Raw genomic sequence first — 15,098 nt, forward strand, 5'->3', positions numbered from 1 at the left:
TGGATTCTGGGTCTCCCTCTCTTTCTGCCTCTCCCCTGGCTGCACTCTGTCTCTCTCTCTCTCTCAAAAATAAATAAACTTAAAAAAATTTTTTTAAATAAACCCTGATTAGAAATCATGGGGTGCCTGGGTGGCTCAGTTGGTTAAGCATCTCTGACTCTTGATTTCAGCTCAGGTCATGATCTCACAGTCTTGAGGTAGAGCCCCACATCAGGCTCTGCACTGACAGCTCAAGATCTGCTTGGGATTCTCTCCCTCCTCTCTCTCTCTTTCTGTCTCTCAAAATAAAATAAACTAAAAAAAAGAAATCAGTTAACAATTCCTGTTTTCCCCACCTCCCCACTGCCACCCTCTGGCCACTATAAATGTTCACCATAGACATCACGTTTGACATTTCCAGACATCACTGTAAGGAATTGTTAAACTTCAGAGCATTCAGATGCTCCTGATGGTAATAAAGTTAAATATCTGTCTTTTCATGTATAATTTTAAAACTACATCCGCTTTTGTGCTGCACCCTATCAGTTTGTTTTTGTGTATGAGACAAATACTTAACAGTTGCAGTGTTCAGCATCTGTAGTTAGGTTGGTAATTTGTTGAGTAGAAGAAACGAGACCATTTCTGTGGCTGTGTGTATATCAGTGAATGCACTGTGAAATGAGAAAAAAGATTACTTCCAGCACTTCGGGTGAAACTTCAGGAAGGAAGAGGCATTTTAGTTAGGTGTTGAGGGCTGGGCAATGTTTGGAAATGCAGAGATGACTCAGGGGTGTTCCAGGCGGAAGGAACACTGAACGCTGTGAACAACGGGAAAAGGGCGGCGAGCACACCAGAAGCCACCCTTCCTCATTTTTTATTCGTTTTGGCTGCAGTGTGGGACGCAAGGGGAGCATTAGGGAGAAGGCAAGACGGGGATGAGTGAGTAAACTCTTTGTAAATTCTGTGTTTCATCTAAAGGTTATACACATTATTTTAAAGTAGCATGACTTTCTTATTATAAATAATCCTTTCGAGTGGAAGATTCTCTAATTGTTCTGTAGAATTAAAAATCAGCAGAGAAATAGGATAATTTAATAAGTATCTCCCTTTTATTTACCTCATGTATTTCTCTATATCTCATGGGGTTTCATAAAATAAAAGGAAACTTTTCCCCATTAAAAAATCCATGGGGAGATAGGGCGCCTGGGTGGCTCAGTCAGTTAAGTGTCTGACTTCGGCTCCAGATCATGATCGGCTCCAGATCATGATCTCACAGTCTGTGGGTTCAAGCCCCACATCAGGTTCTGTGCTGACAGCTCAGAGCCTGGAGCCTGCTTCGATTTCTGTGTCTCCGTTTCTCTCTAACCCTCCCCCACTCATGCTCTGTCTCGCTCCATCTCTCAAAAATGAATGTGTCAATAAAAAAATTTTTAATGCATGGGAAGAGGATAATATGGTACTGTAAGAGTTTATTGTAGTGCTATGTAGGAAAAAAAGCTTCTTAATTTACGAATATACATATGTATTTTATAAACTGATTTTTTATGGTTATATTTATTTATTTTTTTATTTTGAAACAGTGTCAGAAATACAGAAAAGTTGAAGTTCAGTACAAAGAACTTTTCTCTGACTTATTGAGAATCAGTTGCTGACATGATGTCCCATCACCCACAATCACCATTACTTACGTCCCAGAGTAGGCAAGGCTTGCCCCTTCGTAACTACAATATAACCATAAAACAGTTAACATTGTACTTCTTTCTAATCCTCAGACTCCATTCAAGTTCCCCAGTTGTCCTGACGACTCTTCTAGCCAAAGGGTCCAGTTCAGATTTGTCATTTTATTTATTGTCATGTCTCTTTCATCTCCTTATATTTGGGAAAGTTCCTGAGTCTTTGATGTTTATGACCTCAAAACTTCTGCACACAAAGGCCGGTGGTTTTGTTGGCTGTGCCTCACTTTGGGTTTGTCTGATAGTTCCTCTTGCTCGGATTCGGGTTGTGTATCTTGGCAGGAATATTACAGATGTGCTGCTGTGTTCTTTTCCTGGCGCCCTATTGGGGTGCACACAATTTTGACTTGTCCCATTACTATTGGTGTTCACTCTGATTGTTTGGGAAAGGTGGTCTCTGGCAGACGCCTTTCTCTTGTGTAACAAGTGTTCCGAGATAAGGTACTTTGTGAGTATGTAAACCTCCCCACTAGTCACCACCCTTTAAGTTTAATCTGTTACTCTTCTAATTTGTTTTAATGCTCAAATTGTTCTAGATTTCTCTAGTAGAAGTCCCTTCAAGCTGGCTTGTGCATTCTTGTGCCATGTCTCCATTATCCTTTGAGTACTCCCTTTCCGCACAAGAATATCTTCCAGGCTCTCTTGTCCCTGCCCTTCCCCTGGCATCACCATTTCTCTAAGGAATCCCTACTGTAGAAAATGGTATTAGAAAGCAAGATCTGGGTGCTAGGTATGGCCATTGCTCTTGGGGTGCTGCTGATCCCAGGCCCTGTATGGATGGAGCTAAGGAGAGTATGCAGTTAACTGTGTGTGTGTATTGATGGTTGTGTAACACCCATTTGTATGTGTCTGTCTGTCTGTCTGTCTAGAAAACTATGAGTTCCCAGTGGTAACTCCAATTTCAGTCAGGGCTTCTGTGCCCATTCTGGTTTTCTGTCTTTCCATGTTCGCACTGTCGTTCTCTGACAGTGAGGACCCTGGCTCCTGTTATGCTGACCATTCCCCTCTTTGTTCAGCCACTGTTGTGTTGTTGCTGCAGCCTCCACCACCATGTGGGTGTCCTCCTCAGCCCACAGGGGCTCCCACACCCTGCCCTGGGGTTCCCTCCAGTGGACCCTGGCTTCCCCACCCTGAACTCTCTTAAATTATTCTTAAATTTCATTTAATGTTGAGGAGAGCACAAAAAATTCCTGGGAAGGAAAGTGATATCTATTCTTACAGTTAGTACTTTTATCTAAGAATAGGCACTTTAGATTAAATTGTGTGCTTGTGTTGTCTGTCCTGTTTCCTGAGTCTTAGAATATCATATAAAAGTGGAAATAAGCAGCAGGACATTTGTTGGGAATTTTGAGTCAGATGACAGTTTAGTAGTTGGGTCTTCAAGGAGCCTGAGAGACGTGATATATTCATACATTTGGGGTACAGTTAATGAAAAGATAATTATTGTGCATTATTAGAAGAGGGAACTTTCTTTTAAAGTTCATTTATTATTTTGAGAGAGAGAGAGAGAGAGAGAGAAAGAGTACACATGTATGTTGGGGAGGAGCAGAGAGGGAAGGAAAGAGAGAGCCTAGTGCAGGGCTCGGACCCACAAACTGCAAGATCATGACTTGAGCCAAAGTCAGATGCTTAACTGACTGAGCCGTCCATCACTAGAAGAGAAACATTTTGTTGCATGGAAATTTACGTTATAAAATAATTTTTGTTTTGTCTTGTTTTTAAGAGAAGGCAATGGCTTAATATTAAAAAATATATTTTGTTTTCTTTCTTTTCCCTGCTAAGTATTCTGTTTTTAAAAATTTAAATCCAATTTAGTTAACATATAGTGTAATAATGATTAAGGAATAAAATTTAGTGATTCATCACTTACATACAACACTCAGTGCTCATCCCGACACGTACCCTCCTTAATGCCCACGGCGCATTTAGCCCATCCCCCTCCACACCTCCCCTCCAGCAACCCTCAGTTTGTTCTCTGTATTTAAGAGTTTCTTATGGTTTCTTTCTATCTCTCTCTTTTTTTTTTTATCTTATCTTTGCTTCCCTTCCCCTATGTTCATCTGTTTTGTTTCTCAAATTCCACAAATGAGTGAAATCATATGATATCTTTCTCTGACTGACTTCACTTAGCATGATACACTTGTAGTTCCAAGCACATTGTTGCAAATTGTAGGGTTTCATTCTTTTTGATCACCGAGTAATATTCTATATAAACACACACACACACACACACACACACATCTTCTTTATCCATTCACCCGTTGATAGACGTGTGGGCTCCTTCCATACTTTGGCTGTTGTCGGTAGTGCTGCTATAAACATTGGAGTGCACATACCCCTTCGAATCAGCATTTTTGTATCCTTTGGATAAATACATAGTAATGCAATTGCTGGCCATAGAGGAGTTCTCTTTTTAACTTTTTGAGGAACTTCCATACTATTTTCTAGAGTGGCTGCACCAGTTTGCATTCCCACCAGCAGTGCAAAAGGGTTCCTCCTTCTTTGTATTCTCTCCAACATCTGTTGTTTCCTGAGTTGTTAAGTTCAGCCATTGTGAAAGGTGTGAGGTGGTATCTCATTGTGCTTTTGACTTGTATTTCCTTGATGATGGGTGATGTTAACATCTTTTCATGTGTCTGTCAGCCATCTGGATGTCTTCTTTGGAGAAGTGTCTATTCATGTCTTCTGCCCATTTCTTCACTAGATTATTTGTTTTTTGGGTAGTAAGTTTGATAAGTTCTTTATAGATTTCGGATACTAACCCATTACCTGATATGTCATTTGTAAACATCTTTTCTCATTCCAGTAATTGCCTTTAAGTTTTGCTGATTGTTAACTTCACTGTGCAGAAGCCTTTTATCTTGATGAGGTCCCAATAGTTCATTTTTGTTTTTACTTCCCTTGCCTCCAGAGACATGTCAGGTAAGAAGTTGCTGTGACTGAGATCATAGAGTTTGTTGCCTGCTTTCTCCTTGAGGATTTTGATGGCTTCCGGTCTTACGTTTAGGTCTTTCATCCGTCTTGAGTTTATTTTTGTGTGTGGTGTACGAAAGTGGTCCAGGTTCATTCTTCTGCGTGTCGCTGTCCAGTGTTCCACTTGCTGAAGAGACTTTTCCATTGGATATTCTGTGCTGCTTTGTCAAAGATTAGTCGGCCGTATGTTTGAGGGTCCATTCCTGAGTTCTCTATTCTGTTCCATTGATCTATGTGTCTGTTTTTGTGCCACTACCATACTATCTTGATGATTATAGCTTTCTTTCTAATCTTACTGGTTGCTGGTATTTGAACCCAAATGGTGATTGCTGCAGAGACTGATAAATCTAGTAATATCTGTATTACTATATTAGTGATGGTATTTAAATACATAGAGCATTAACCACGAGAATTATATTTGTCCGGGAAGCCATGCTTCTGTCTTCAGAGATATAACAAGCCTCTGCAACGTTTGCTTTAATGTCCACGTGGTACTCTTAATGAGACAGTATTTAGGAGCAGGCAATCTTGATTTATTTTACAAAATATAATTAAAAGTAATGATCTGGGGCGCATGGATGGCTCAGTTGGTTGAGCAATCGACTTCGGCTCAGGTCATTATCTCATGGTTCATGAGTTTGGGCCCTGCGTCGGGCTCTGTGCTGACAGCGAGCTCAGAGCCTGGAGCCTGCTTTGGATTCTGTGTCTCCCTCTCTCTCTGACCCTCCCCCATTCGTGCTGTGTTTCTCTCTGTCAATAATAAATAAAATTAATAAAAAATTTAAATAAAAGTAATGGTCTGATAGTTTGTGTTTGTGTGGCTTGTTATTTAATGTTAGGAGTAACTGTTATTTAAACCTATTGTATCATAGTAAGAAGATGAATTCTAGGAATGCAGAAATACAAATCCCTGTAACTACTACTAATGACTTGGTGAAATCTTACCCCCTCCCTAATTTCATATTGAGTGCTTTGATAAAGGTAAAGGCCCACACTTAATAATGAGCATATTCGAAAATTATGACAGGATCGGCTTATTGAGTGATTGAGTAATTAAGTTAGTTTTAGCGTGTGTGGCCTGCTAGCAGAGCACAACTCATTCAGAGGCAGAAGTGGGTTAACTGGGAAGAAGGCCTATGCGTAGATGGTATGAAAAGAGGGGAAGCAGGCAGGGAAAATGAGATGGCTGGTAGAGCCCTGGAGGAGAGCTCAGGGCAGAGGAGAAGCTCTCGAATACAAAGCTCTAAGGAGTATTAGGCAAGACAGCAGGCTGAGAAGGTAGCCCTTTTGTTGGCATTGAAGATTGACAGGAAACAGGAAGGCCATAAAGATCTAGTAACATGCTGTTCTAATGTGGAACGCGTACTGCCGAAATGTTCTTTAATTCTGCATTGTAGATGAATGAGGAAAGGAAAGTGGGGTTAGGGGTAACAGATAAGGGTAAATAAGGAGGGAAGTAGGCAGCAGCCAAGGGGCGAGTGGAGGGTGTGGGGTAGAAAGTGGAGAGGGAGAGCAGTAGAGAGGGAAAGAAATCGAAGTGAAAGGACAGAATGAAAAAGAGGACCATACCTGTCTGGATTCGTAGACTTAAGATTATTTGGAATTGTCCATTGAGAGACTAGCTCTGGTTTATACTTCTTTGGGGGGGTTTTGGTCAAATTTTTAATAAGCATATTTGCCAAGAACCAGGAAGAGTTTTCCTTTAAAGTTTCATGATTCGTTTTTTGTTTTTCAACAGAGAAACCACAACAGCCTGACCTGGGGATATTAGCTTTAGAGCAGAAGAAAGGAATCAAGACAAGGGCCAAACTGAAGATTTCCTTTCCTGTGCTAAACTCCATAGTCATGTGTTACCCTTAGCTTTTATCATTTAAGCATTTGTCCCCTTCTGTGTTTCAAGCACTGTTCTAAATGTCAGAGATAAAAGGATGCATAGGACACTGTTCCTGCCTTCGAGGACCAGGCTGGTTAATGGGAAAGACGAGTGATGGGCACCTACGAATGTTTGGCACATGAGAGAGGGAGTTCTGTGAAAGGGCTGAGCCTGTCGAGGTAAAGAGGGGTTTCCAGAAGGAGACCTTGTGCCGCTGTGTCTAACATGAGGGTTAGGTGGAGCCTTGCGGGCAGAAGGCTAGATGGTGCGCAAGGTGCAGGAATGTGAAAGAGTGCGTTTGGGCGAAAAGGGACACTTAAATGTGGTGAGAACATACAGTGCAGGGGCTGGAGGGGAGGGGGAGTGATGAAGAATGAAGCCGAAGGAGGATGTCGAGGCCAGATTCTGAATGATTCCTGGTGAAGGAGTTGGATGTATGATAAGCCAGGGTAGTGCTGGTAGTATATACATGGACGGGCAGATCAGTGAGACGGACAAGATTCAAAACACAACCTCCAGGAGGTATCCCTGTTGTTAAAGGTGGTCAGTCCTTCAGGTCATTGGGAGAGGCTGTGGTAATTTATCAGTGGTGCCGGAACAATTTGTTGACTCTTTGAGAAGGGACAGTTAAGTTACTCGTTTGAGAGATTATTTTATGCAAGACATTTATGTTAAGAATATCAGACTTAAGGGGCACCCGGGTGGCTCAGTCAGTTACAGGTCCCCACTGTTGATTTCGGCTCAGGTCATGATCTCCTGTTTTGAAAGTTGGAGCCCTGCGTCGGGCTCCGCACTGACTGACAGCGCTGAGCTTGCTTGGGAGTCTCTCCCTCTGTCTCTGCCCCTCCCCTACTTGTGCTTGCTCGCTCGCTCGCTCGCTCTCTCTCTCTCTGTCTCTCTCTCTCTCTCTCTTTCTCTCCTCTCAAAATAAATAAATAAACTTAGAAAAAATATTTTAAAAAGTAAAGAATGTCAGATTAAAAAATAGAATATCAGATTTAGAGAAACTCTGGCTTCATAGCAAAATAGAATCTGATATTTCAGGCCATTTTTCTTACCTGGAAACTTTTTTTTGTAGCATCTGCAGAAAAAGAGGCAATCAAGGGTACATACTCCAAAGTGCTTGATGCTTATGGACTCTTAGGTGTTTTACGATTAAATCTTGGTAAGTATTTTTCAATATAATTATTCTTCATTTCTTTTTTTTTTAATTCTAAAGATTTGAGGGAGACTGTTTATCATTTCAGACTCCATATTTGAGCAAAATCATGGTAACATCTTTTAAACCTTAATTATGCTAATCTAAATTATGTTAATCTAGGGGTAATGTTTGTTGACTGAAAAGGTCTGCTACATACTCAAGCTCTTGTGATTTTAAGTTCCAGAGACGTTATCCTATGTGAACGCTTGAAGGATTCGAACCAGTTGTCCAAAGAGAAAATCAGGGCATTGCCCTTTCTCTTTGTTTCAGTGCTTTAGGTTCTCTTAGTGAAAACCGCAGATTACTCTGGTTTATCCTGGAAAGGACATCTTCTTGGTATTTAAAAGGCCTCAGCTTGAATCTGTCTGTGCCACTTAATGTCATGTGGACTGCAGAGTAACCTGTGTGATTACCAGTTCGTCTGTAAGAGTGTGGCTGGAAGTGTGGCCCAGGACCGGGTACCAGTCCGTGGGCCATTTTGCTGTTGGTCTGTGACGAGGTAAGGAAGCTTGTCCCGTCACGCAGATCAACACACGGCTTCCCGGCCTCCCTTGCTGATAAAGTCTTACTATGAGAAAAAAGTCTGCTAAACTGAGCGGTGACTTTGGTGAGGTCATTGGTTTTCATTTCACAAGCACCTTTTCTCACTGTGACAGTTTATGGCCACACCTTGAAGAGTACTGGGCTGTAAAGTGGAGATTTGTCACTTGTTATGAATCTATCACACTTTGTAAAGCCCTGTGCCTAGGTGCTTAACTAATACCATCTTAGCTATTCCCCACAGTCCAGCGAGACTTCTTTTAATCCTGGCTTATCAGGGAGCAGGTCTTGGGTTGGGCTATGTTAACACACTAAAGTTGGGTTGGATTATAAGGAGTGAAGCAGGGACTCAGGGCCACCCCTGCCTCGACGGAGCCACCATGCAAGGACACCGTTGCCGAATTTCGCCTTCATACTAATTTCATAGGATTCTGTCCAGATTAGTGGAAAATCTCTATGAAAGTTTTGTAAACCAGATGGCTTTATAAACTGCCACCAAGGGCCTTCTGCCCATGTGTCAGCAGTAGCAGTCACATATAGTGTGTTTTTCAACTGTGCTATTTACAAAGAACTCTCACATTTATTGTCTTATCTGGATTTCCTAACAATCATAAAGGAAAGATGGGGAGCCTAAGACATACATTTTTTTATTGGACAAAGTTTGTATATCCTCAGATTAAGTAGAGGAGCAATTTCATAAATGTGAGATTATTCTGTTAATGTTTAAATGCCTCATTATACTAAATGTGCTCAAGCAAGGATTTTTTTTTCATCTCTTGCCCAAATCCCATTGTAAACGTAAACATGTGTGTGTCAATTTAAAATAACCATGCTGTCAGATTTAAAAAATTGCAGACATGACAAGAAAGTTGGAAGAAGCTTTGACTAGCTTGAGAAATACTGAGACTTTTCATCCAACCAATTCTTTGGTTTTTGCAGGTGATACTATGTTACATTATCTGGTCCTAGTCACTGGATGTATGTCTGTTGGAAAAATTCAAGAATCTGAGGTTTTCCGAGTTACTTCCACCGAGTTTATATCACTACGAATCGATTCTTTGGATGAGGATCGCATTTCAGAAGTGCGAAAAGTTTTGAATTCAGGAAACTTTTATTTTGCATGGTCTGCATCTGGAGTCAGTTTAGATCTGAGTCTTAACGCGCATCGCAGCATGCAAGAACACACAACTGATAATAGATTTTTCTGGTGAGTTCATGCTACATTTTTCCCCTTCGTAATCACACGCTTGCTGTGCAGTAGTTTGGTGATTTAGGTTGTGGTGTGCTCAGCAGTTATTTCCAGAGATGGCAGGGATGGGCATTGCTGATGGAGCACACCTTCCTGCTCCCAGAATCCTCAGCGGAGCAGAGCAGGCATCCAGTGTCAGTGTGTCGAAGTTCTCATGTGACATAAAACCCATTAGCTCTCCCTGATCTAGACTCACCTTTCACTTCCAAAAACTATTCAAGATCTTTATTTTAAAATTAAGAATGAATTAGTTGTAGTACAAGTGCGTTATGAATATTTACTGCTGTTGGTTTTGAGATCTTTTCTCTGGCAGCACTGTTTTTCTAAGACTGAGTCACCTTATTACTTTTAATTTAAAAGTTATAGGTAGATAATCTTGGTTCAAGAGCAATAGACTATGAAGAAGTGATATCCGAGGATAACGTTGAGTACTGTAATAAGACTTAAATAGGTAATGTGCTCTATTACAAGTTGGCACCAAGGGTGAGCACATGTGTCTGTAATTAGTTCTGCTTTATTGGAGTAGACTGGATTTCTGGTATGCGGTTCTTTTGTCCCCAGCCAGCACTGATGTTGACTTTTTTCTTAACATCATGTACCAGTTACATTTCATTATGTCCACATGTGTTGTAAAGTCAAAGTCCAGGACTCTCTGCTCTTGGGTCTCCCTTAATAGTTCAGATTCAGGGTGTTCCCCCTGTATATCCCCCCTCCCACAACCCCTTCACCGACTTCCACCATTTACCTGTGTGGTCCTTGAGTAGCGTGTTCAATCCTGACCCATCTGCCCTGGCTGTCAGAGGGCTCAAAGTTCAACAGCAACCTTAGGATCGAAACCAACTCTAGAGCAAACTTTGTAGCTAACATGGAAGTTTTTTGGCCCAGCGTAGTAGTGTAGAGGAGAGACAGGGCAGAATGAAAAAAGACTCTAGTGCACTGTAGTCAGAGACTTGGAGCCTCACAAAGGAGGAGGTGATGGAGGGAAGGGATAGTAGGGCATAGAGTCCATGTCAGCCATATATTTTTTCTGGTGGAAGAGACATTGAAGTTCCTAACGATGGTGCAGCTGGGCTGGGCAGCTGTCCTTGCTTTTTTACCCCCCCCCCCCCCCCATTCTTAACCCCAAATTCCTTAGATTAAGAGATAAAAGTTTTCTCGCCATAATTGGAAGTTTAAGCAGGTACAGATATATTGGTTGGTTCAGTGATCAGAAGTTAAGCACATTTGCTAAGTTTAGCCATTAGGAATAAGTTATTTACCTTTTCGTTCAATTAAGGCTGGAGGTGGGGACAGGTGTAGATAACAGATTGAGGGAATTTATCTAGTGGAAGACAGGTTGAACAAAGGGGAGACTAAGACACCAAAGATGAGTTTCGGTCACTTAACACTTTCTACATTTTGCTAGGGATTAGGATTCTTGAGCTTCGCTTTTAATAGAAAAATGAAAGCTTTATGCATTTATTATGCATACTCTTGTAGCTTAGTAGAAATATTTTCCAGGATACAGCCTGGTAAGTTTTGGTGCCAGAGTCACAAACGCCTATTCCAAAAACCCAAGTCATTTTACTCCATTGGAGATTTGAAGCTGATGCCAGTTGAGAGTTGTTTATAAATTTAAGTAGAATTAAAGCAGCAACACGTTGACAGCAAAGGAAAATGAAAACTGATGACAGAGAGAGAAACTCTACCTGAACAAACACACAGGATCCCCCTTCGATTTAAATGGGGACAAGTCAGTTTTGTATACCTCTGGCATGACATGGGACTCACTATGGCATCTGACATACTGGGTGACGGTCATTTTGAGTTTCGCCTAGGATGAATGTAGGTAATAATGAAAGTATGGAAGCTTAAGTCATATTTTTAAAATGCATAACGGCTGTTGGATTCAGTGTTAGTCCAGTAGTGATCTCACCACTCATTCACATCCCTGTACACTTTCTTGAATGGATTGATTACCAGAACTGCATGTGACCACCTCTGTTTTATCTCTACCACAGCCACACCCTGTTGAAGAGGGCTGGGCTCCTACTGGTCTAAGCAGTATTGCTGTGTGTTCATGATTAAGACAGCAGGATAGTGCAGAGCACGTGAGAATCTCCACTTAAAACAAAAGAGTTTTAAAACTCAGAAAACCAGGCTTCAATATTTTTTAAAAATATTTTTAAATTTTATTTATTTATTTATTTATTTTTTTTTTAAGAAAGTTTTTTTCTTTTAATGTTTTATTTATTTTTGATACAGAGAGAGACAGAGCATGAGAGGGGGAGCATCAGAGAGAGAAGGAGACACAGAACTGGAAGCAGCCTCCAGGCTCTGAGCTAGCTGTCAGCACAGAGCTTGATGCGGGGCTCAAACCCACGACTGTGAGATCTGACCTGAGCCAAAGTCGGAGGCTTAACCGACTGAGCCACCCAGGCGCCCCTATTTATTTATTTTCTTCTTCAGAGAGATCACAGCAGGGTGGGGAGAAGGTAGAGGAAGAGGGAGAAAGAAAATAGAGAACCTCAACCAGGTCCCATGCTCAGCACAGAGCCCCATGTGGGGCTCGATCCCACCCTGGCATCATGACTTGAGCCAAAGGCAAGAGTTGGACACTCAACCAGCTGAACCAGCCAGGCGCCCCGAACCAGGTTTTAGGATTATAGAGAATCCACTTTTACAAGACACCTTAATATCTGCAATGACCAAAGTTTTTCCGTACAACAGTACATTTTCCTTGGTTAGAAGTTGGTTAGGAGATTCCGTACGCATTCTCTGGAGGAGTAGGCCTCCAGTCAGCAGGATGAGGAGGTGGCCAACCGGGCAGGACTGCAGCCTGTGTCCCTGATTTAGCCATAGCGGCTCTGCTTTGATATGTTTCCTAACCATTGGGCTTCTGTGTGTTTGTCTGAATAAAACTTTTTGCCCTGAAACGATGTGAAAACCAGGCCCTCTCTGTTACATAGAATGCTAAACTCTTCGGAGTAATGGAGAACCCTAGACATGTATTAATAAGGTAGCTTCTAGGTCAAGTGGCTATTTGAATTAAAATGAATTAAAATAGAGCCTTATTAAAGTTGAGCCTTAAGCGTAAAGCTTTATAAAGTGGGATGAGGATATGTGCATGAAATCCTTTTTGTGGAAAAGTTAGGTTATATATACATTATATAAAAAGACAACAGAATAGGGCACGGATACTGAAAACAAAAGATCTGCTGCTTTTCTATGAACCATAGATCATGTGCCAGAGGATCGCGTTTTCTTGCCTCATCTGATTCCCAGCACGGTAAACGTAAATGAATGGATATATTTGTAGGGCCTTTTCATTGCATAGCATTAAATTACTGCTTCAGGAGCACTGTTTTATTAAAGCATATACAGTGTTAGCTGGCACTCAGTGGGCTAATGACTTACTTCCTTTCTGTTAGGAATCAGTCTTTGCACTTGCATCTCAAGCACTACGGGGTGAATTGTGACGACTGGCTGTTACGCCTCATGTGTGGGGGAGTCGAAATCAGAACCATCTATGCTGCTCATAAGCAGGCGAAGGCTTGCCTCATTTCCAGACTCAGCTGCGAACGAGCTGGGACCAGGTTCAATGTTCGGGGGACAAACGACGACGGCCACGTTGCTAATTTTGTAGAAACAGAACAGGTACAGTGTCTTATGTCGCTTAGTTCATGTATTAGATGCGAGGGCCAGAAACTACTAGAACCACAGATTTTTATATGATTCAGAACTCATTTTCACATCTGTAATGCCATTTTGTGGTGGTTGTTGGCTCCCTTCTGGCCTTAAGAAAGGCTTCCCTGAATTTAGGTGAGGCTCTTCAAGCGAGTAACAAGAGTTCTACTAATTAGCATGACATTGTCAGTGCTATACAGTTTGGTATTGAATGTTTAAAATCCTCAATTATATAGAGCGAGACAACCTCAGAGAAGTGGGTTTTGTGTGTGTGTGAGATTAAATCAAGCCCAGCTCTTTAAAGGTAGACATATATCATCGAAAATTAAAAATTATGACGTTTTCAGTTGGAAAGACAAATACCATATGATTTCACTCATGTGGAATTTAAGAAACAAAACGAACAAAGAAAAAAAGAAACACAATGGAAAAAGACTCTTAAAGACCAAGAACAAACTGGTGGTTGCCAGAGGGGCGGTTGGGGGGTGAGATGGATAAAGGAGATTAAGAGCACATTTATCTTGATGAGCACTGAGAAATCATTGTTGAATCATTATATTGTACACCTGAAACTAATATCACACTCTTTGTTAATTATATTTTAATTTAAAAGAAATTAAAAAAGAATTAGGACATTTTTGGCTCAAAACTCTAGAATTGCAAATTCAGGCCACACCCCACAGCCCAGCTCAGTTCTTCAAATTAGTTTTTGAAAAATATTGAAAACTAAAGAAAAAAATGAAATACAAAGGTATGTGTGTAAAATATTGAGGTTTAAAAGGAATTCCTTTGTAAAAGTTTGCTACTTACGCTTATGTCTTCACTATTTTGGGGGGCTAAGATACAGAAAAACTATCACTCAAGAAAAGAACATTAAACTTACTTAGTGGCCCCTCCTGGATATTTTGTCTGGACAGTTGGGCGGGAGAGATTGGGCATAAGATCCGACTAGCACGTAGCAGATGTTGGTACATTCGTCTTTGTAATGTCGGGGCAGTGCCTTTGTGGAAATATTTTACCTGTTGTTTTTCTCTGCAGGTTGTATACTTAGATGACTCTGTTTCTTCTTTCATCCAAATCCGGGGGTCTGTTCCGTTGTTCTGGGAGCAGCCAGGGTTGCAGGTAGCTGTTTAACCTTGTTCTGTTTTCTTCTCTTGAATGTTTTCCGCATTTTCTAAGCTCTCAGGATAGTTGATTGGTTCATCGGATAGTTGTATTATTCAGTCTAGCAACACCAGCTAGATTCCCAAATGAGGGTCTCCATGCAAGAGTTCCTGGGATTGTCTTAGATGCTTTTCCTTTCACGTTCTTGCAGATGTCCATAGAAATGCAACTGCTGTATTTAATGTTAAAATGTTAATGTTTTTGTAGCCCGCTGATATTCACAGTGTTTTGTATTTACTATCTCAGTATCTTCACATATAGCAATTTGGCCTCTTTCGGTAGAAGAATCTAGTAGTTAAAAAGAAGCTTCTGAAACCAGACTTCTCAGTCTGGATTTTTACTCAGCCACAACTAGCTGTGTGATCTTGGGCAAGGGGTTTATCTCCTCTGTGTCTCAGTTGGCTTGTCTATAAAATAGGAATAATAATATTAGTAGTTCCTATTCATAGGGTTGTAAGGATAAAATGAAAAATACTAAGACAATGCCTAGCTCCCATGGGCAGCAGTGTGTAAGGGATAGCTATTGTTATTGATAATACATCAGCTACTGAAATTTTACTTTGTAATGTATAGGGACCTGTCATCTTTAATGCGTTCTCTGGTTTGCTTTCTGATTTTTTTAAAGCCTTGTTGATATAGGGTAGATGGGTGGCTCAGTCATTTAAGCATCTGACTTTGGCTCAGGTCATGATCTCACAGTTCATGGGTTTGAGTCCCGTA

The 15,098-nt window shown here is 41.1% G+C and overlaps 1 protein-coding gene across 11 annotated transcripts in view; it reads left to right on the forward strand.

Moving 5' to 3' along the window:
* The window catches only part of SYNJ1 (synaptojanin 1), an 87,056-nt gene that overhangs the window by 16,343 nt on the left and 55,615 nt on the right, over window positions 1–15,098 (forward strand). For 10 of the 11 annotated variants that reach the window (XM_029939045.1, XM_029939049.1, XM_029939050.1 and 7 more), the window contains exons 3-6: window positions 7,637–7,723; window positions 9,239–9,506; window positions 12,959–13,184; window positions 14,253–14,336. In XM_029939045.1, coding sequence (XP_029794905.1) covers window positions 7,637–7,723; window positions 9,239–9,506; window positions 12,959–13,184; window positions 14,253–14,336 — 665 coding nt within the window. The remainder of the gene's footprint in view (window positions 1–7,636; window positions 7,724–9,238; window positions 9,507–12,958; window positions 13,185–14,252; window positions 14,337–15,098) is intronic. The other variant, XM_029939048.1, reaches the window with a different exon arrangement.

The sequence above is a fragment of the Suricata suricatta genome, chromosome 5 (assembly GCF_006229205.1).
Source record: "Suricata suricatta isolate VVHF042 chromosome 5, meerkat_22Aug2017_6uvM2_HiC, whole genome shotgun sequence".
NCBI lineage: Eukaryota > Metazoa > Chordata > Mammalia > Carnivora > Herpestidae > Suricata > Suricata suricatta.